This window comes from Eubalaena glacialis, chromosome 15 (genome assembly GCF_028564815.1).
Source record: "Eubalaena glacialis isolate mEubGla1 chromosome 15, mEubGla1.1.hap2.+ XY, whole genome shotgun sequence".
Taxonomy (NCBI): Eukaryota; Metazoa; Chordata; class Mammalia; order Artiodactyla; family Balaenidae; genus Eubalaena; species Eubalaena glacialis.
Genome location: NC_083730.1, coordinates 28,538,682 through 28,562,468, shown reverse-complemented (window position 1 = coordinate 28,562,468; position 23,787 = coordinate 28,538,682). Strand labels below are relative to the sequence as shown.

The window sequence follows — 23,787 nt, the reverse complement described above, 5'->3', positions numbered from 1 at the left end:
AATAGAAAGCTGTTTGTTTTGTGCAAGAGAGCAAAGTGGGAATTCATGAATTATCTAATGCTATGGCTTGTACATGTCAGGAAGCGCAGTTTAAGTTAACTGGTTCATCTAGCTCATGTTTGAGGCATTACCTGCTTGTGTTTCTTAGAGTTCTAGGGTGGTGATATGAAATAAACTGATGCAGGAGTTCCCCATTTTGTAGACTGTCGAGCAACATCTTGCCTAGAAGCAGTTTCACTTAGTGGGCTGTGCTTGTGTCAATTTGTGGTTTCAACGGAAAAAGTGCCTGTAGTAACAGTAAACTTGTAACAGCAAATGACTTCAGTTTGCATTTGCCGTATCAGGAAGGACAATATAGTGTCAGTTTATTCATTCATTTTTGTGTCATTTCATGCAATGGTGTTAAAGAATGGTTAACGATGGTTGTTCACAGGGCTTAAATTGAAAAGTATGAACGGCAAGACTTTTTTATGTTAGGTGCTTAATGATTTTATGCATAGCTATGTCAGAATCCTCAGGAGGGTTCCCTATAGTGGTCTCATTTTAGATAAGACCTCACTTATCATGGCCGTTTCTCACAACTCTAAGTGTACTGGAAGTTGTTAAACATCCAAGAATATACTGCAAGAAGGAAGACGTTCTCCTGTGTGTTTTATGGTTGTCTTTGTGGTTTTTTTTCTTCCAAAGATAATTTCTTACCTACCAGTTTATAGACTAAAGCAGCTGGTTCACAATATATTTTTTTTAATTATAAATTTATTTATTTTAGTTTTGGCTGCGTTGGGTCTTTGCTGCGCACGGGCTTTCTTTAATTGCGGCGAGCGGGAGCTACTCTTCGTTGCAGTGCGTGGGCTTCTTGTTGCGGTGGCTTCTCTTGTTGCGGAGCACCGGCTCTAGGTGTAAGGGCTTCGGTAGTTGTGGCACGCAGGCTCAGTAGCTGTGGCTCACGGGCTCTAGAGCGCAGGCTCAGGAGCTGTGGCACACGGGCTTAGTTGCTCCGCGGCATGTGGGATCTTCCCGGACCAGAGCTCGAACCTGTGTCCCCTGCCTTGGCAGGCGGATTCTTAACCACTGCGCCACCAGGGAAGCCCCTGGTTCACAATTTTTAAAAAAGACTGTTAAAGTCTCTTCTCTGTTCACTCTGTTTTCTCCCTGGATGAGCTGATATATTCAGCTATCTCCTCTGCGTATATTGATAATGTCCAAGTTTGTATTTCTGTTTTTTTTTCTTTGAGACCGGTATTCCTATGAGCATTATCTAATTCAAATCAAAGTTGATTACTTCTCTTTTTACTCTTCGTATAGCCCGCGTCTTAGTTGGGGGTTACCCTGTACCCAGCTGTATATGCCAGTAACCACCCAAGGAGTGGAGTATTATATGTGTCTTACGGGTTGAGTTTGTGAATAATGTTCAAAACTTCTATATTCTTGCTGATTTTCTGTCTAGTTTTATCCATTTAGAATGAGGAATTGAAATCTGCAGCTGTTAGTGTTGAATTATCTCCCTTCTGTTCTGTCAGTTTTGCTTCGTGTATTTTGAACCTTTGTTAAGTGCATATATATTTATAAGTAATGTATACATTTATAATTTTTATATTTTCCTGGTATAATTTCCTTTGTATCGTTATGAAATGTTCCTCTTTGTCTTTAGCAATATTTCTTATCTTAAAGTCGATTTTGTCTGATGTTGTTATGTTTTAGCTTTCCTATGCTTGCTCTTTGCATAGTATAGCTTTTTCCATTCTTTTCTTTCAACCTATTATATCTTTGAATCTAAGATATGTCTTTTGCAAACTGCATAAAATTAGATATTTTTTTATCCGGTTTGACAATCTCTACCTTTTGATTGGAGTGTTTAGGACATTTATGTTTAATGTAACTATTAATATGGTTGGATTTACTTTTGCCATTTTGTTATTTTCTAATGTCTCCTTTTTGTGTTGTTGTTCCTCTGTACCACTTTCACTGCTTTTTTTTTGGGGGGGGGGTGTTTTTAAACTATTTTTGGAGTTATTTTCTTAGTGGTTGCTCTGAGGATTAACATGTGTATCTTCATTTACTGTATTCTTCTTCAGATTAATACTTAATTCCAACAATATACAGAAACAGTACCCCAGTATAGGAGAGCTCCATCTCCTCCCTCCTTTTTATGCTATTATTTTTATACATGTAGCATCTACGTATATTATAAATCTAGCAGTACAGTGTTATAATCATTGCTTTGTACAGTCTTATATTTTTTAAAAGAAGGTAAGAGAGAAGTAAAAATTATTTATATCAATAGAACCTTTTATGTTAACTTACATAGTTATCACTTTTCATTGTCCGAATTTCTTTTTGTGGATTTAAGTCACAGTATGGTGTCATTTCTTTTCAGCCTGAAGACTTTCCTTTATTATTTCTTGTAAAGCAGGTCTGCTACCAATGAAGTCTCTTAGTCACTGTTTATCTGTGAATTTTCTTTGTTCCCTCCCTCCCTCCCCCGCTCCACCTTCATTCTGAAAGAATAGTTGTGCTGGGTATAGGATTCTTAGTTAATAGATCCCCCACTTCCCCCCAGCCCTTTGAATATTATTCTGCTACCTTCTGGCCTCCAGAGCTTTGGATGAAAAATCAACTGTTAATCTAATTGTGGTTTCCTTGTATATATAATGAGTTATTTTTTCTTGTACTCCTTTCAGTATTTTTCTCTTTCACTTGTTTGACTATGATGTGTCTGTGTGGACCTCTGTTTATTTTACTTGAGATTCGTTGAGCTTCTTGGATGTGTGGAATAATGTTTTTCATCAAATTTAGAGGAGGTTTTGAGCTATTATGTTTTAATATATCTTTTCTATCTTTTTCTTACTCTCTTTATGGGATTCCTATTGCACACATGTTGGCATTCTTGATGTCCCATAAGTTTCTGAGGCTCTGTTCATTTTTCTTTAATCTTTTTTATTCTTCAAATTGTGTAATTCCTCTTGAGCTCTCATCATATTCACTGATTTTTTAAAAAAATTTATTTATTTATTTATATTTTTGGCTGTGTTAGGTCTTTGTTGCTGTGCGTGGGCTTTCTAGTTGTGGTGAGCGGGCTCTAGAGCGCAGGCTCAGTAGTTGTGGCGCACGGGCTTAGTTGCTCTGCGGCATGTGGGATCTTCCTGGACCAGTGCTTGAACCCGTGTCCCCTGCATTGGCAGGCGGATTCTTAATCACTGCACCACCAGGGAAGCCCCTCACTGATTCTTTATTCTTCGATCTTGAATCTGCTGTTGAGCCCTTCTAGTGAATTTTTCCTTTCAAATGGACAAAATGTCCATTTGGTTCTCTTTCAATGACTTGTCTTATTGAGGTTCTCTGTTTGTGGAATCATTGTCATCATACTTTCCTGTAATTTTTTAAAATAAATTTATTTATTTTATTTATTTATTTTTGACTGCATTGGGTCTTCATTGCTGCGCGTGGGCTTTCTCTAGTTGCGGCGAGCGGGAGCTACTTTTTGTTGTGGTGCGTGGGCTTCTCATTGTGGTGGCTTCTCGTTGCGGAGCATGGGCTCTAGGAGCGTGGGCTTCAGTAGTTGTGGCACGCGGGTTCAGTTGCTCTGCGGCATGTGGGATCTTCCCGGACCAGGGCTCGAACCCACGTCCCCTGCATTGGCAGGTGGATTCTTAACCACTGAGCCACTAGGGAAGCCCCTTCCCTGTAATTTTTAAATCATATTTTTCTTTAATTCTTTGAACATATTTGAAATAACTTTTGAAGCCTTTGTCTGCTAAGTCCAACATCTGGGGACACTCATTTTTCTAGTGACTTTTTTTTAAGGCTGCACCACGGGGCTTGCAGGATCTCAGTTCCCCAACCAGGGATCAAATCCGGCCAGCAGTGAAAGCACCGAGTCCTAACCACTAGACCGCCAGGGAATTCCCTCTACTGACTTTTTATCTCCAGTGTATGGGGCACATTTCCTGTTTCTTTGAAAGTCTCTTCATTTTTTGTTGAAAACTGGACATTTTAGATAATATTGTAGCAACTTTGGATTCTGATTGTTTTTCCCTTTGAAAATGTTGCTATTTCTTTGTTTAGATAACTGGGGTGAATTTGTGAAATCTGTCTCTCCTGCAGTGTGTTGTTGCTTATGTCTCTGCTTTTTTGTTTTTGTTTTTTTCCTGTTTAAAATTTACAGCCTGGCCTTCTAGTGGTTGCTCTTGTCCTTTCTAGCATAGCTTATTGACCAGCTAATGCTTGGGCAGAGTTGTGCTCAAACACCTAATTCCAGGAAGGATTTTTATTCTCTGCTGATGGATCTATATGTGGTGGGGGGAGTGCATTTTAAAGTTCAGGCCATTTTCAAGTCTGCCTGGGCTTTTACTTTCTGTTGGACCCTTTGGCATCTCCTCTGCATAATCATGCAGCCTCAGCCAAGAATATGCTGGACTCATTTATGACTACATCCTCAGGTTAGTAGAACCCATTACTGCCCTGCTTGCCTGCTGCTGAGATTGTCACTTGCACCTACAATGCCCAGGGCATAGTGTGGCCATCCACTCCAAACTGAATGAGGCCCCTTTGTTAGTGCAAACTGGCAGATCCTCAGGGCATGCCGCATCTCAATCGGTAGAACCTACTGAGCTGGGAGGTGGGGGGAAATGGGAGCAGCCTCAGGCAAGACAGATTTTCACTGTTCTTAATTAAAATTTTGCAGGTTTTCAAGCATCAACACTTTGGTTTGTGTATGCTTTTTGAGTGATTTCCAGAGCACTGAATTGGCTGTTTCTGTCAATTTTGTCTTGCTTTATAGTTTTATTTTGGGGAGATTTGCTGACCCCATCACTTGCACATAGCCAGAAGTCCTGCCCTAACAATACTTATGAAACTCTGTACTCATAATCCATCACATCTCTTTCACTCAGAGGTAACCACTGTCCTGATATTTTGGTAACAATTACTTTGCTTTTTAAAGTAGTTTTATTGCACAACTAAGTATCCATATATAATATGTCATTTCAGTTTGTCCAATTTTGCACTTTATATATTGAATTATACTGTAAGTTTTTTTTTGCAATTTCCTTTTTTATTTGTTTGCTTACTGTTGTTTTTGATATTCATCCATGCTGATATAGTTGTGTAGTGGTCTTTTATTTGTTTCACTGCTATATATGCTCCTTCATTGTAGGAATTTACCACAATTTATTTTACCTTTCTGTTGTTAATAGATGTTTGGTTTTTGTTTTGTCTATCACAAAACAGTGCTTTTATGATACATATGTTTCTCTAGACAGTGTTTTTCAAGCTTCAGGTTGCCAACTATTAGTTGTGAAATCATTTTACTGAGTCATGACCAGCACCAAATTTTTTAACTATATAGAATGGAAAGAAAATATCTGAGTGCTTTACATAAGTTTTTTGTTTCATGAATCACAAGAAGCTCCAGACTCCTTAGTCACCCTGTTTCCTGCACTCTAATCTCCAGAAAGCACTGCACATTCCCTGTTCTGTTTCTTCCCCTCCGTCTTCAGCTTCCTTCCACTTTGGTTTATCATCAGCAAAGTCACCAATATTCTCAACCTCCTCTCTGAACTTTCCCTTTATCTTCTGATACTAATAACTGTCTGGCTTTCCCCTGAGGGCACTGCTTCACCTTGCAAGGTGTGGCTGTGCTTTCTTTTTTGTTTTTGTTTTTTTAAAAATATATTTTATTTATTTATTTTGGCTGTGCCGGGTCTTTGTTGTGGCATGGGGGATCATTTAGTTGGTGGCATGTGGGCTGGGCACACGGACTTCTTAGTTGCGGCATGCATGTGGGATCTAGTTCCCTGAGCAGGGACTGAACCCGGGGCCCCTGCATTGGGAGCGTGGAGTCTTAACCACTGTGCCACCAGGGAAGTCCCGCCACTGACCCCTTATATTGTGATGATTTTTGTTCCTTGCTTAGTGTCATTTTGTCCATTATTACTTTTGTCTTAATTCTTGGTCATTTCAATATACCCACAGATGCTTCTTCTGACACTGCCCACTCAGTTCCCATAATGGTTTTGTTCTCTTCCCTACCTCAGCCACGTATTTCCATAGTCATACTCTAACCTATGTTTCTCAAACTGTCTGTTGTAAAGGGCCATTATATTTTTATTTACAATCCATCGTTGGTGGATTTTTTGGGTAAAATACAGTCAAAATCAGATACTAGGAAATTGAAATGCTCTTTGGTTGTCATGACAATATCAAATTGCTGTAAATTTCTAATCAGTTACTCTTAATTTCTACACTTCCCTCATTGCAGGCAGTCATTCAAGGACAGCACTTTGAGTGCTATTTTAGATCTTGTTAGTTACCAGTAACTGCAACCCTTCTGTAATCTCAATTTCATTCACAGTGCTCTTGGACTACCACCTTCTATCTTTCCAGTTCAGTGTATACCCTTACTCCACTGGGATGTCCATTCTATTGGTCCTACCACATTTTCACTACCCTATACCTTCTTAATGTGATCATTTAAATCATATTCTTATACACACTTGCTTTTTCTTGCTTTGGTCTACTTGCTTGGCAAAACTACAGTTCAGGTTAAATCCAATGTCTACCTCCTCTGCACTTGAACTTATACAGCTGAACTTGAAAGGAGGAGACACATCCATGTATACCAGTTGCACTTTAAATTCATGGCTATAGCCCTTAGAGTGGGCCCTTATTATTGTCTGGAAATCATATACTGTACTTGCCTAGTTTCTTCACTTTCTCACTATTGTTTCACACTTGGTCCCCTGATCAGCCTCACCACCATCTTACTTATCCTCACTCTTAACTGATGACCTTGCTTTCTACTTTCTTGAGAAACTTGTAGTCAGAAGAAAACTTCCACAGATTCCCATTATGTTTATCTTTGGGCCATGCAAGATTAGAATGACACCTTTTGTTTTGATGATAATTTTTGCATTAAGGTCTCTTTTTTTTTTTAATTAATTAATTAATTTATTTATTTTTGGCTGTGTTGGGTCTTCGTTTCTGTGGGAGGGCTTTCTCTAGTTGTGGCAAGTGGGGGGCCACTCTTCATCGCGGTGCGCGGGCCTCTCACTGTCGCGGCCTCTCTTGTTGCGGAGCACAGGCTCCAGACGCGCAGGCTTAGTAGTTGTGGCTCACGGGCCCGGTTGCTCCGCGGCATGTGGGATCTTCCCAGACCAGGGCTCGAACCCGCATCCCCCGCATTGGCAGGCAGATTCTCAACCACTGCGCCACCAGGGAAGCCCTAAGGTCTCTTTTGCCTGTTAATCATACAGATTAATCAGTTGGGGGGGGAGTGGTTATATAATTTTCTGTTATTTTCCTTTAAACCTTTGTATGTCCTTACGTATGGGGGATGGACATTAAACAATGATACAATTACTTAACTACAGTTATGCAAAGTGTCCTGAAAGAAAATAGGTGTGTAATATGTATATAACAGGGATCTTATTAGTCTGTAAGGTACCCACGCTACCCCCAAGGAAGCAGTGTTTATTCTGATAACCTGCAAAGAGTAGCCAGCAAGAGGTCTGGCACAAAATGAGTGTGAAAGGCCAGAGATCTGAAAAAATTGTTTTTGTGACAGTTTTTGTAGCTAAAGAGAGCTAGGGTGTGAGTGGCCCAAGATGAAACTAGAGATGTGGACAGAGGTTTTGAGCGGGGAAGAGCAATCACATTTTACCTCAAGTTTCTGTTAATGGTTTCTACATAGTTTAGAAATTGAGTATTGTGAATTCTTTTTAACCCTGTGTAAATCATTGTACTTAGCAGTTTTATTCTTTGTCAGATTTTCTGTAGCATATGTTAAACCCTTTTCCATTTTTCACAAACCCCCAAACCTGCCTTATTTTTCACCTTGTATTATGCTTTGCTGACCAAGAAGGAGGTCTGATATGATACAAACTCCCTCCAGATTTTCCCAGTAGCCTAATTTACTCTCATACTTACCACTTCCTTATCTCCTCAGAACAGGCAGTGTACTGCTTCCTTACCATGGTTTAACTTTTCTTCCTGTCCTCAAATTCTGTTGTTTTAGTTTCTTAATTATTACAGGACTAATAAAACGCTGCATTTTCATTGTCCAGAATTGACAGCCAGGTTTTGAAAATTATTGCATATAATTCTTTTTTCCTCTTTTTCCCTGCATTGGGTCTTCGTTGCTGTGGCGGGCTTTCTCTGGTTGCGGCTAGTGGGGGCTACTCTCCTTTGCGGAGCATGGGTTCTAGTCATGCAGGCTTCAGTAGTTGTGGCACGCGGGCCCTGGAGTGTGTGGGCTTCAGCAGTTATGGTGCGTGGGCTCAGTAGTTGTGGTGCATGGGCTTCAGGGGGCGCAGGCTTCAGTAGTTGTGGCTCGTGGGCTCTAGAGCTCAGGCTCAGTAGTTGTGGCTCACGGGCTCTAGAGAGCAGGCTCAGTAGTTGTGGTGCACGGGCTTAGTTGCTCCGCGGCCTGTGGGATCTTTCCAGACCAGGGATCGAACCCGTGTCCCCTGCATTGGCAGGCGGATTCATAACCACTGCGCCACCAGGGAAGTCTGCATATAATTCTTTTAAAGGGAGAGAGAAAAACATCAGATAAAGCTCAAGTTGCCTTTTTTTTTTTTTTTAAATAAGTTATTTATTTTTGGCTGCATTGGGTCTTAGTTAACTGCATGCGGGCTTTTCTCTAGTTGCGGCGACCAGGGTGCTACTCTTTGTTGTGGCACGCAGGCTTCTCACTGAGGTGGCTTCTCTTGCTGCAGAGCACGGGCTCTAGGTGCACGGGCTTCAGTAGTTGTGGCACGCGGGCTCAGTAGTTGTGGCTCGCGGGCTCCAGAGCGCAGACTCAGTAGTTGTGGCGCATGGGCCCGGTTGCTCCGCGGCATGTGGGATCTTCCCGGACCAGGGCTCGAACCCGTGTACCCTGCATTGGCAGGCAGATTCTCAACCACTGCGCCACCAGGGAAGTCCTCAAGTTGCCTTTAACTACTCTCTCCTCTTGGTCAACCCCCACCCCCAACCTTATAGGACATTTTAAAAATACTTAACAAAGTATGTGAAGTTTTAAAAAAAATACTTTCTCATATAAACATGTCATGTTTGCCTTGTAAAGGTATTGTTCTGCCTGTTCTATGGAGAACAGGTTGGTGGGTAGGAGCAAGACTGAATATAGAGAGACAGGAGTTGACTCTCAGTCATTCCATTGAAAAATAAGTGATGGAGGTTGTGTTTAGAGTGGTTGACAGTGGAGATAGAGAATAGTGGACAAGCTAGAAATCTAAGGACGTAGGATTGATAGGAATTAGTGATTGATGGGATGCAATGAGGAAAGGAGAAGGCATTGTCAAGGATAACCCTTAGGTTTTTGACATGAACAACTGAGATAATAGTAGTGCTATTAACTGAGCTAGGGAAAGCTAGAGAAGGAGCAGAGTGGGGTAGTTCAAAGATTGATGTGGTGAATTGATTGTCTTTGTGAATCTAAATGACATCAAGTGGATATTTGAGTGGACTGGTATAGAGCTCAGAGAAAGTCTAAGTTGGAGAAACAAAATCACTAGGATAGGGATGGTAGTGGAAACTGTGAGTGGAGAATAGATCACTTTGGTGGGTGGGAAGAAGACTTAGCCCAAGGACTAACTACTGAGGGGTTAGGTAGAGTGTTAAGCCTACAAAGTAGGCTGAGAAAGAGCAGCCAGAAGAATAGGGAAACCTGGAAGCCAAAGAAAGACAGTTTAAGGAGGAGAAAGTGTGGTTATGCATAGAATGCTGCTTAGACATTCAGTAAGATGAAGGCCAAACTCTGTCTGTTGGATTTAGAGATATGGGAGTCATCAATGACCCTGGTAAGAACTGTGTTACTGGTTTGATAGACGCAGATGTCAGGTGGGATTTGGTTGGAGAGGGAGTGTGAGAGGTAAGAAAATAGAGGAAGGGAGGTTAGACAACTCTCTTAATAAGGTTGGCTGTGAAAGAAGAGAATAGTACCCGGAGGAGGAGATGTGAGGTTGAAGTAGTAGATAGAAGGAGGATTTTAAAAATTTTTTAATGAATGAGTGAGTGAATGAATGAATGGATGGTCTAGAGGAATGTGAGAGGTTGATGAGTGCCAAGGAATAATCAATAATGTAAGGTTCTAGGGAGATGAAGGGATGAGTTGTACTAACATATACATGTACACATATATACATATACACAGAAGGGGATTGCCTTTAGATTGGAGGGAAGAACAGCATGGGAGGAAATGCTGTTCTAATAGGATAAATGCTATCTTGTATATTTCGTACTTGAATGTAAATTCACTGTGAACATTAAACCAGAGGGTTGAGAGACTTATCTCAAGGATGCAGCTCCCATTTGATAGTTTTATCATTTCTACTGCCAACTACATTTGACTACCTCTACCAGGAACATCCCACTTTTCCCCCTGATCAAAAACTATATATGCAGTACATAATCTGATTGTTTGGGAAGATTAATCTGTACTTCATTTTTATTGCACTGCAGGGAGTTTTGTCAGAGCTTGTATTTCTATTTCCTGTGACTTTTTTTTTTTTTTTCTTGTGTTTTATGAATTACAACAAAATTCCACTGTGGGGGGAAATTCTAATAGAATTCACTGACTAAATTTGACCTAAATAGTAGTTGGTGTCCTGAGCAGAAAAAAACACAACTCCTTATTTCTTCAGAAGACTTTTCAGTAGACTTTTATGTTAGAATGGAGTTTTGAATAGGTAATAACTTATACGGGATACAGAATTCAAGAGGTACAAAACTATATACAGTAAAAAGTCTTTGACTCCTGTTCCTTCATTCACTCGCTTTCCTTGCCAAGGCAGCTGGTGTTACCATTTTCTTAAGTATCCTCCTAGAGATTTCTGTGCATCTATAGACAAACTCATATATAATTTTGTTCTTTATTGACACAAACGGTATAATGTATCTTTTTTGTTCATTTAACATTATGTGTTGGAAATTGCTCCATATTAGTATATGGAGAACCTTTTCATTCTTTTTTGCCACATAGTATGGGCATACCATGATGAGCTAACTGATGTCCTATTTATGGTTGATGCCAGTGTTTGTGATTGATATGGGCATATTTAAGTGGTTTTGACTGCAATACTGGTTGTTTTTTAGGCAGCAAAAGTCACTGTAAATCTCAACACTTAAATTTAAGGAAGTTGAAAGGTAATCGGTTGATGTGTCATATTGAAAGACATTGATAATTGTCATGTTTTCTTAAATGAAAAACACGAGATTCGTTTGTGCTACCCACATAATTTATTTAGTTGAAGAAACAAGAGTTTTAAGGATCATTTTAACAAATTTTTCATTTGAGTACATTTCTCAGATATTTCAGCTTTAAGAAAAATTTTATTCCAGAATATAACTTCATTCTCTACAAAAGAATCAACTCTCATGTTTATTCAGTTAGAAAATCTGTTTTATTCCTCATACCTGGGGGTGTTGCATATCTACGAATATTTTATTTCCTGTTTTTTTTTTTTTTTGTCAACATGCTTTATTTAAGACACTGGCGGTTTGTTGGTTTAACTTTTACTCTGTCTGTTGGCTTTCAGTGGTGTTACATTCCTTTTGGAATGGTGTTTGGAATGACGTTTATGCTTATTTTCTTTTAGCTCAGAAATTAGTAATGGTACAAATACGCTTATGAAATAGACTACACATGGGATTGTTTTTTTTCCCCCCTTAATTTTATTTATTTATTTATTTATTTATCGCTGCTTGGGTCTTCGTTGCTTCGTGTGGGCTTTCTCTAGTTGCGGCGACTGGGGGCTACTCTTCATTGTGGTGCGCAGGCTTCTCACTGCGGTGGCTTCTCTTGTTGCGGAGCACTGGCTCTACGTGCACGGGCTTCAGTTGTGGCTTGGGGGCTCTAGAGCGCAGGCTCAGTAGTTGTGGCACACGGGCTTAGTTGCTCCGTGGCACGTGGGATCTTCCCGGACCAGGGCTCGAACCTGTTTCCCCTGCATTGGCAGGCGGATTCTTAACCACTGCGCCACCGGGGAAGCTCCATGAGATTGTTTTTAGCTTACGTTTCCAGTGGCCATGAATGTTCTGGTTTTCATGAATGTGTTAAGGAAACTTCATCAGAATGCCTGTTTTATCAGCAGCTGAGAACAGGACCTGAAAAAAACCCAGATATATAGAACATTTATGTTTATAGTAAGCAAAAATGTAGGCTTGTCATGTTAGATCAATAAAAGGATTTTTCAGATATCTTCTAGTTGCTGTCTATCATATAGTGAACTATTAAGTAACTTGATGGAATGAAGTGACGGAGATGTCTTATTGTACCTTACTGACATACCATCTAGCTTAATGTTTGTGTCTGTCTGTGACTCATGGCACATTATGATCATTGCCTTCTTTAACATCAGTTGTTCAGGGTGAGGTATTTACTTGCTTTGCACATTGTTAGCATCCTCTTAAAAAACCACCAGTTTGCACTGCATAGGTCACAACTCTTGTGGTTAAAGATTATGTCCTGTTTCTCTGTGATTAAGTGGAGTTGTAGCACATACAGTGGGGGAAGGATATTAGGTTCTAAAGTTAGCATAGGAGGTGGAGAATGTGTGTAGGGGGTTTTCTTTTAAACCCCTTAAGTCATTCACAGAATAGAGAGTATTAGGTTTTCTGGGTTCACAAAGTAGTTAATCTGTATTTAGTGGCTATTGTTTATGAAACAAAACATATGTTTAAACATTAGACTCATCATATTCAGCATAATGAGAGGTTTCTGGGAACTAGGAAGAACTGAGGAAACAGCAGATTCAGGTTTTTCATCTTAATGCCCCTCTAGAGCAACTCCTATTGAGAGGAATGACAGCTTTGATGCATGTAATTACTTTTGTTGCTCACTTGCCAAATGCACGTAATTGATGGGGTTTTTTTTCCCTTTAACATAAGTGTACATTTGATGTCACTCCACTGTAACTCACTCCCTTGCTTCCTTTCTTTGAGGATTTGAATGTAAAAGTAATCATTCCAGTTCACTTGTTGTAGACCAGTTTTTTTGGAGCATTCTTTTTCATTTATATTAAAGTTAACATACATGCTAACTATATCAAAGTTTTGAGGATCCTTTTCTTGAACAGTTTAAATAAAGTTTTAAAGTTGAAAATCCTTGTTTGGTTGCTTGCTGGTCTTGCAAGTTCAGTAATAGAAGATTAATATTGTGCCATTTTTAGTAGCTGTGTATGCCAGTATTTTGGTTGTATTAAGTCCTCTGAATTTGACTGTTGTTCAAGCAAATAATAGATACATGTATTTTAAAGGCCTATATGATGGTAACTTTTGTTGCCCACTTAGAAAGGTAGGAATGTTGTGTTGATTAAATAATCTGCCATTTCTGTTTATTGATTTTTGTGTGTTTTTGTACAGGTTGCTTTCCCGTTGCATCTTTGACGTAGTTTCCTAGACTCTGCTCCATGATTTAACTTGAAAGTCTGACATGAAGATGGAGGAGGCAGTGGGAAAAGTTGAAGAACTCATTGAGTCTGAAGTCCCACCAAAAACATCTGAACAAGAGACAGCTAAGGAGGAAGATGGATCTGTAGAACTGGAATCTCAGGTTCCGAAAGACGGTGTGGTGGATTCTACAGTTCTTTCTTCAATGCCCTGCTTGTTGATGGAACTGAGAAGGGACTCTTCTGAGTCTCAGTTAGCATCCACGGAGAGTGACAAGCCGACAACTGGCCGAGTTTATGAGAGTGACTCCTCTAACCACTGCATGCTTTCCCCTTCCTCTAGTGGTCACCTGGCCGATTCAGATACACTGTCTTCTGCAGAGGAGAATGAACCCTCCCAGGCAGAAACAGCGGTAGAAGGAGACCCTTCCGGAGTGTCTGGTGCCACAGTTGGGCGCAAGTCTCGCCGGTCCCGATCTGAAAGTGAAACATCCACCATGGCTGCCAAGAAAAACCGGCAATCCAGTGATAAACAGAATGGCCGAGTCGCCAAGGTTAAAGGTCATCGGAGCCAAAAGCACAAGGAGAGAATCAGGCTACTGAGGCAGAAACGGGAGGCTGCTGCACGAAAGAAATACAACTTGTTGCAGGACAGTAGTACCAGTGATAGTGACCTGACTTGTGACTCAAGCACGAGCTCATCAGATGATGATGAAGAAGTTTCAGGGAGCAGCAAGACAATCACTGCAGAGATACCAGGTAGAGGATGTTTTTTAAACTGACTGTAGAGCACCTGATGGCATTTCTCAGCTCTCAGGCTCAGTTAGATGAGTGACACTTGAAAAAATCCAGGAGACCTGCAGCTCTGTGTAAATTTGAAGACTGCAGTGTATTAACAAGACATGGCCAATTTAAAAACCTGTTCTGAGGTTTCCAGTGCACTTTAGCACATCAGCCAAAAAAAATACTTAATGATAGGGACAGCATTATTTTTAAGTAATGGAATTTCTCACAAGTCTCTCTCTGTAACACATTACCTGAATTCCCATCATTGCCTTTCTAGCACTACTTAGATTTAATACTCACTGTTCAGCATTATTACTAAGTACGTTTTCCTCAGGAATAGGCACCTTCCTTTATTATATAGCCACTGCACTCGAGCTTATGGTGTCTGAAATAACATGTTCTACCTTTCGTTAAAGGTTTCTAATAACTATTCCTCCTAAAACAGTAGTTTTATGTGCCCCCCCCCCAATTCAGTGCATGTTTAGCTAGTTGTCACTTGCATTGAGAGGAATGTTTTTTGCAAAATTTCCCCCTTAACGCCACCAAGTTTAAAAAGTACAGAAAAATCTGCTGTTCCACCTCTTACTGGTATAAGAGTCTGTAATTTATTACATGTTTGACACATCTGCTTTCTCCATATTACTACGTCTGGTACTGTTGTATGTACTATGAAGGCAGTCTTGAGATTTCATAGTGGAAGAAAGATGAGGTCTGAATGGTTCTTGGGTGAATTCTCATTATTGAAGAGACTCTTTCGATTAGGAACATTCTGTAAAGTACGTGGCATTTAATAGATCATGACAGCATTATTTATTGCTACGTTAAAGGGGAAAGTTTTGGTTTTCAAAGTTTTATGGGTGACTATTTTTTCCTCGTTTTCTGAAATGGTTCTTTTTCTATACGTCAGCATATTGCTGATATACAAAGAATATTTCAAGAAAAATCATATTGGTTAATTAAACCTATAGCTAACCAAACTTACAGAAACTCAGTAACAAGAATGATTTTATAGGTGTTCAACTTAAAATAAAAGCATCATCCATATAGTATATTAAATATGAGTTTTTAACAATCGTTAGAAATGCTTACTGTTTTAATGTCTATTGAATTCCTTTGGTAGTTCCTTATGTTAAAATTACTGGGGGAGGGGATTTAATTGAAGCTCATCAGATGACTGCATGAGAGAAGCAAACTTTGGGGTTGTTCTAAGGCAGGTTCTAGGTGTATTTCAGATTTACACTTAATATTCTAAAGAAAGCTATATTAACACCTATACAATTGTTTATGCATTCTTATGTCCTGTTCTAATCTATTAATCAGGATCATGATGAATCTCTTGATATAGTGCTTACTTAATTCCACTCACTAAATAGATTTTTATGTAACTGCCCAATACTTTGTCTTTTTATGGAAAGGGAGAAGGTGGGTGAACAAAGTGCTCTTTGAAGATAGACCCCATTGTAGAGGTGGCATGAGAAATATCTTCATGGGCATTCTCCCTGTTTGGCTTAAATAGGTTAGGTGTGCTTTGTTCATATTTTCCAAACCTCTTTGCTAATTGACTACCTTGACCAGTGTCTAAAACTTCTAAAACATCAGTCTTCTGTTTCTTGTCTCTTCTGAATTGTATACTAACCAAAACACCAAAGTAAATTATCTGAATCTGTAATTTAGTTTCTGTTGTGCACAACACTTAGTAAGTTGGTGGATTTTGAAAATATGTAGAGTTTTCTAAGGTAATCATGGAGAATCAAATGAGAGGTAAGCTGCAGGGCCACTGTATATAACTGCCTAGGCTGTGCACCACAAAGTTTCAGAAGGCGCTGTACACATAAGCAGCTGTGAATGGTCTTTCCTGGAATTATGCAAAGCAGCAAAGATAGAATATCCTAAGTTTAAATATTAGGAAGTTCACTTCAATTATCCACATTGTTACCCCGAAAAATTTTGACATTTTTCATTTCTGATGTCATAATTATGTATACCTCAGTTTCTTGAATCACATTATAACCTTGGGGCAGAGGGGATACACTCTACCTTAGCAAGGCAGTTGTTGAAAAGTTGTATAGGTTGTAAAGATAGGATAAATTGTGAACTGACTTAGAAGATGAGTGCAACACCATGGACATTCAGGTGAACTTAAACTGGATGTACCTAACAGCGAATCTCTTGGAATTTGAAATTTGAATCCAGCTGTTTATACAGAATGGAAACCAAGAGGAAAAGTAAAAACTGAGATTCTTGCTGTATGCTTTCATCAAGGTACAACTAATTTAGTAATTCAGAATTGCTGTATTTATAAACTTTTGTTTGGCAGCAGCTTAAACATTGAAGGAATTATGCTAAATATTCACTTATGCCAAACAGTTGAACAATTAATGCATTTTCTTTTATAGAGTGGAAATAATTAATGCTGCAGACTTATATAGCGCATGGTGATGCTTAATAATTGAGTTTGATATTTGGACAGTAGATGTTCATGAAGTGGTTTTGTTGTTGCTTTAGTTAACAGTTAACTGACAGGCAGCTTAGTATCCACACTAGATCATTCTTTCCTTGAAGTTTTTGAAACTATATTGCTCTTTTAAGAATCTGGAGGTATCATATCAAGATAATTCTGGCAGTTCTTTCATTTGGGGGACTTAGAGATGAGCAAAAATAGAGTATTTTGTAGTGGATATTAATGTGAAAATACTATGTGGTAGTCTTGAGTATTCAAGGCTTTTATTGAGTGTCTCATTTATAGATGATCTTTTTGTATTATTAATCTTCGTACTTTATTATTAGAGCATTATTTCTTCGGGGGTTGGGGGGGTCAGTTTTTCTGTAAAATCACTTTGAGACTAGAGCTGTAAAGTCTGCTCTTGCAGGGATTTTTTTTTTTTTTTTTTTTTTGGCCATGACACTCGGCTTGTGGGATCTTAGTTCCCCGAACAGGGATTGAACCTGGGCCCTCAGCAGTGAAAACTCAGAGCCTTAACAATTGGACTGCCAGGGAATTCCCTGCAGGGAATTTTGATTAAGTGAATGTGAATAAGTCTGTGACATCAGACTTCAGTTCAAAAATTCTCTGAACAGACCAACTTACATGCATCATTGTAGGTGGGCAGCAGGGAAGAGTTTTTCCAGTGACCGTTGTTTTTCATAAATATTTAGCATAGAATAAACCTCAGGGTAGCTTCATCTTGTCTTGGCTATAATGACCTGCTTTTGTGTGGTTTAATAGTCCACCATGCAAGTGCCCACTCAGACTGAGGTTCTAAAAATAGTATCCACCTTGGTAGGTAAGGGTCAGTTGTCTTGGCTGGTTTGCATTTTAGAAAATCTAATCGATCTTTGTTGGAGAATGTCAGGGAGGCTGTTGAGGACACCTGTTTAAGATCATCTGAATCCTTAATCCATGTGGCCAGGCGCAGCTCAGTCCTACTGAAGCTAGGATCTCAGCACTCACTACTCACCACACACAATTATGCAGTGAAATTCCTCATGATAAGCTATCATTTTACCTTACAGTTTTTCTGAGGTAGAGACTTACTACGCTTCATCAATTAACTCTTACTTGGAAATGAAAAAAATTTCTTTAGTAAATCCTTTGTAGGAAATTTTGAAAATAGAAAAATGTGATGTGTAAGATTAAAATCCTGCTTTTGTTAACATTTAAGTATATTGCCTTCCATAATATGTAACAAAATTTATCATACTATGTATACTTCTTTCTTTCCCTCTAACATTGCATTTTGAGCCTTTAACCAAAACACAATAGTCTCCCTAAAACCATGTATGGATTTTGAATAATTTAGCTAACTATAAAATAACTTCCCTACTCCTGGCCCTTTGGGCTGTTTTTAGTTTTTGCTATTATGAGGAAGGGTATGAACACTTTAAGGCTCTTGACACATACTGCCAAACTACTTTTTAATACTTTATTAAGTTTATTCCATCCAAGAGCTTGAGTATTTGTTGCATTATATTCTTTCTATTGAGTGTTTATAAAAATGTTGCTGGTTTGATGAATGAATTGTATCTTTGTTTTAATTTGCATTTCTTTGATCACTAATGAAGTTGAAAAATCATATTGGCCATTTGTATTCTTTTGGTAAACAGTCTATTCATGTTCTTTGCACATTTTCCTCTCGCTACACTTGTTGTTTTTTTTTTTTTTTTAATTTGTGAGGATTCTTAACCTACTGGGGATTGAATTACTTGAAAAATATTATTATTAATTTAAGCAGTAGCAACTCATGGTAGAAGATAAGACCCCCAAACCCATGTTAGGAATTCCATGACCTTTTTCCTATATTGAATATGAAGTGACTAAAAGCCCCATGTCCCCAATTTAAGCCTCTGTAATCTGATTGTATTTTGGTAGCTATTTAGGGGACTCACTAAATACATTGATAACAAGACACCGAGACTGAGTAATCAGTTGAAGACTGCTTGAAAAGTGATTAGTAAATGCAAACAAAGCAGGTAATATCTGTGCAGTTTTCAGTCTGGCTTTATGTTAGAATCACTTGTTGGGGGGTGGGAGCATTTAAAACTTATGATGCCCAGACCCCACTGCAGACCAATTAAATCAGAATCTCTGGATCTGACCCAGGCTTCAGCATTTTTCTCCCAGCTTTTTTGAGATACAGTTGACATATAACATTGTGTAAGTTTAAGGTATACAACGTGTTGATTTGATAAATGTATATATTGCGAAATGATTAGCACAGTAGGGTTAGTTAACACGCCTCTCACTTCACATAGTTACAATTTGTGTGTTGGGAAGTTTTAAGATCTGCTCTCTTAGCAATTCTCAAATATACAATACAGTACTGTTAACTATAGCCACCATGCTGTATTACATCACCAGAACTTACTCATCTTATAACTGGAAGTTTGTCCTATTTGATCACCTTCACTCATCCTTGCTGCACCCCGTACTCTACACCAAACTGCTGTGTTTTTATGAGTTTGGTTTTTTTAAGATTCCACATGCAAGTGAGATCATGCAGTATTTGTCTTTCTCGGACTTATTTCACTTAGCATAAAGGCACCAGCATTTTTAAGCTCCCAGGTGATGGCAGTGGGCAGCCAGGCTGAGAACTACTCAGTTAAGCAAAGTGATATGTTAAGTCTCCCATAGCTAAAAATCATTGTAAAACTGGTAGTCTGCTTCAGTTAAGTTCTGAACAGTGGCATCTAGTTTTTAAATATGTTATTAGTAATTAATAAACATAAGCACCTTTAAATTTTACTCCATTTAAGTGATTATTTTAAAAGCATGCATTGTTTAAATGTGGTTTTCTCTATGCTACAGTGTCTGGATAATGTTACCTTAAATTTAGAAGCTTTGAAATCTTACTGGTGGGTATCCTTTGGCAATCTCTAACGTTAAAGCACCAAGGTATTATTTTCAGCCTGCTTTTCCTAGCTTATTTCCTAAAGTGAGTGCCTTTAAAAACTTTGTGTATGCAAAAGCATAAGCTTTGCTTTTGATGTCTTTCTCAAAGTAGGATATATTTTAGTGTTAATAAAAGGACATATGTGTGTTTAAGGTGAGAATATGGTCCGTGGTTGTTGTTTGTTTTTTTTAATGTGTTTTTTAGAGCAGTTGTAGGTTCACAGCAAAATTAAGCAGAAGGTGCAGAGATTTCCCACTTATTCCTGTCCTCACATGTGTACAGCCTCTTCCACTATCAACACCCCCACAGAATGGTACATTTCTTATAATCGATGAACCTAGATTGACATATTATCATTCAGAGTCCACAGTTTCCATTAGGGTTCACACTTGGTGTTGTGCATTCTGTGGGTTTTGACACGTATAATTGGGTCCTCTTTTTAAGACTTCAAAATGTCTCGTTTTCAGTATTTATTGCTGGTAGTCATCTTTGTGAGGCTGCAACTTATCTCACTGTCCTTAGCATAAGTATTCTCACACCAGTTTTTTGAATTCAGCTTTTAAATACTCATTTTCCAGTGTTTGTTGAAAAATAAGCAGCGCCAGAATCTGAAACATCAAAGTAGTCATATCATTTCCTGTCCTGTACACTTCAGTTTACCCAGCACTTATAATGGGGATAAACTGTTTAAAGAAAGTTTAGTGTGCTTTAAATTCCATTTAGACTTTCCGTAAGCTAAATATGTTACACTTTGGGGAAAGGTATGCCTTTCTTGAGGAAGTTTACTTATAAATAAGGTGGTTTTTAAAAAAATAAATTTATTTTATTAATTTATTTTTGGCTGCGTTGGGTCTTCGTTGCTGCGTGCAGGCTCTCTAGTTGTGGCGAGCGGGGAGGCTACTCTTTGTTGCGGTGCGCGGGCTTCTCACTGCGGTGGCTTCTCTTGTTGCGGAGCATGGGCTTCTCACTGCGGTGGCTTCTCTTGTTGCGGAGCACGGGCTCTAGGCACACGGGCTTCAGTAGTTGTGGCTCATGGGCTCTAGAGCGCGGGCTCAGTAGTTGTGGCGCATGGGCTTAATTGCTCCGTGGCATGTGGGATCTTCCCGGACCAGGGCTTGAACCCACGTCCCCTGCATTGGCAGGCAGATTCTTAACCACTGTGCCACCAAGGAAGCCCTTGTTTTTTTTTTTTTTTATGGATTTTTTTTTAAAATTTATTTATTTTTTATTTATTTATTTATTTTTTTTATGGCTGTGTTGGGTCTCCATTTCTGTGTGAGGGCTTTCTCTAGTTGTGGCAAGCGGGGGCCACTCTTCATCGCGGTGCGCGGGCCTCTCACTATCGCGGCCTCTCTTGTTGCGGAGCACAGGCTCCAGACACGCAGGCTCAGTAGTTGTGGCTCACGGGCCCAGTTGCTCCGTGGCATGTGAGATCTTCCCAGACCAGGGCTCGAACCCATGTCCCCTGCATTGGCAGGCAGATTCTCAACCACTGCGCCACCAGGGAAGCCCTTTTTTTTTTTTTAATGTGAAGAAAGGGGATGGAATGGAGTAATCAGGGGAGGAGGAATGAAATGAAGTTAGAGGGAAAGTTGATAACAATAAACTTCATGAGGTTTTTGTTTGCTAGGTAGAATTGGGCTAAAAATTTGTCCCATAGCCTTTTAGGCATTGAAAAGAGGTGGCATGACATAAGCAGTTCTCATTTTCTAGGAGAAACACTTCTTTTCTTGATACTGAGACCTGGGAAATTTTTCTTTTGTCTATTCATAAAAAATCACTATGAGATAAAGTAAACCATATTTTCAGAAATACCCTGAGATAAATACAACAGAGCATTTCATAGGGTAGTTCTTTATAAGACTTCTTGGTATAGGTAGATGGTATAAGGCCAAGATTGATTGATTCCATCAGTCATTCATTCAGCAAATATTTGGGCACCTACTATGCGGCATTGCGAATGCAATAGTGAATGAAAAGTCCCTGCCCTCATGAAACTTAATCTTTTCTGAGGAGACAGATAATAAATGAATTCATCATATGCTATCAGGTAGGGATATACACTATGATAATAAAGCAGGATATAAGAGATGAGATAAAGATGGACTAAGGATGGGGTAGAAAAGCAATTTTAGATGTTGTAGTCAAGAGTGGTCTGAGGAGGTAACATTTTTAATAGCTCCCTGAAGAAATGAAGAGTTCAGTATAATTAGTTTTATTAGAAACCCAAAGTATATGGGACCCAAACCAAAGCTGATCTGGCCTAGTTCAAGGATAAAACACTGTATGTAGAGGAGCATATCCTAACGCTAGAATCCTATGAAACCACTGTTCTACTTGCTATTAATAGCTGTACACTATTCACACATTTGGAAAGTGATGGATCATGTGGAAGCAGATTTCTTTACTGCAGGACAACTCGGAGCCATTAATGTGCTCTCCAAAGTGGGGAGGATATGATTTGTAGCGTATCCCAAACTTAACCACAAAACTTTTTTTTTTTTTGAGGCATACCTTTTAGCACCTTGCACAGACCAGGGTTTATAAAAAACTGACCCAGAGGTATACATGGATTATGCATATCCTCTGTGGGTTTTTTTTGTTAATTTGGCTAAGTCAGGTCTTAGTTGCGGCACGTGGGATCTTCGTTGTGGCATGCGGGATTTTTCCTTTTGGCACTCAGACTCTAGAGTGCGCAGCCTCAGTAGTTGCAGCATGTGGGCTCTCTACTTGTGGCGCGTGGGCTCTAGAGCGCGTAGGCTTAGTTGCCCTGCGGCATGTGGGATCTTAGTTCCCCGACCAGGGATCGAACCCATGTCCCTGCATTGGAAGGCAGATTCTTAACCACTGGACCACCAGGGAAGTCCCCTCTATGTGGTTTTTCCATAAGGAAAAAAAATTTTTTAGCTTAAAACAAGAGCATTTGATAAAAATCAATTAGCTGACAATTATTGTATACTGATTTATTATGGGTCAGCTGTCAAAACAACTTTTAGAATTTTAAAGTCATAGTGTGAAAATATTCAGGGATGCAGTGGTTTTCAATGAAGGCTGTACATTAGAATCACCTGGGGAGCTTAAAACAAACCTCTAATGTCTGGGAACCGCCTAGGTTTTGGTATTTGTTAAACCATTCTAGGTCTTTATGTTCAGCAAAGGTTGAAAACCACTGTTACAGATTAATAGTTAGTTGTATAGTAACAGAATACACAATCCCCCGCAGCTTCAGTGAAGCTATGAAAAATGGTAGTATCATGTTATGTTTCTCAGAATTACCTACTTTTGTTTGGTTAATTAATTTAAGTGCCCCTTATGGTGCTATACCTATATGGCTGTTCTTAGTAATGCTTATGCCATTTTCCTGAATAAGCATGTCTTAATAAAAATACAGTTTTCTGATTTAACGATGTTTTATCAAATGGCCTCAATGTCTTTAAAGCTGACTTCAATTGTGCTGGGAGATCTGAAGGAGCGCCCAGGGAAATTCCAGGATTACTTGACAGGGGTGCTGTGTGTGATAGGTGCTGCATAGGCAGTGTCCTAGAAGAGGCCATGAGCTGTTCTTCCAAGATGCAGAGGCAGAAAGAGGAGAAGTTCCTAGTGTGGATGGAAAAGCTAACTCTACTTGACACTGTCGAAGAGAACAAGCAGCTACTGGAACCCAGGGAACTTAAAATGCAACTAGTTGGCCAAAGAATTTCCCCTGTCGCCCAATCAGGTGCTTACATGCAGATGCCTGATTCCCAAGAACTGCCACAGCAGCCCTTTGTGACTTGTCACAATGTTGACAGTACTTTAGAGTTCTCAAAGACATTACAGTTTTCCAATTAACTTTGCTGAAAATGGGAATATTACAGAACAACCTTTGAATCTATCACAAAATTGTGTTAACTATCTGCTTTTTGAATTGTGTAAGAAAGAATATGCTTTTGCCCATTGTAAGTTTCTTTTGATGATGTTTTAAAAATTATAATAGTAAACAGTTTCTTTTTAAAAAATTAGATATTCAGAACAGAGTTTGATAAATTCTAGCTTGAGTTTTGTTACATGTGGTTGGAACATAGAACCATATTTATACGATGGTAGGAGTGATCCTCATCTTTATGCTTTTTTCATGCAAAAATATAAATAAAATATAAAATAGGGAATCTTAGTGAATCCAAGGTAGGTAAGTAGTTAATTCCCTGAGAGTCTCTTAGCATTATTCTCTACAAACACTGTTG

General features: G+C 39.1%; 1 protein-coding gene across 2 annotated transcripts in view; it reads left to right on the top strand.

Moving 5' to 3' along the window:
- Window positions 1–23,787, top strand: part of ARK2N (arkadia (RNF111) N-terminal like PKA signaling regulator 2N) — a 76,073-nt gene that overhangs the window by 21,320 nt on the left and 30,966 nt on the right. For both annotated transcript variants that reach the window (XM_061170072.1, XM_061170071.1), the window contains exon 2: window positions 13,363–14,147. In XM_061170072.1, coding sequence (XP_061026055.1) covers window positions 13,433–14,147 — 715 coding nt within the window. In that variant the 5' untranslated portion in view covers window positions 13,363–13,432. The remainder of the gene's footprint in view (window positions 1–13,362; window positions 14,148–23,787) is intronic.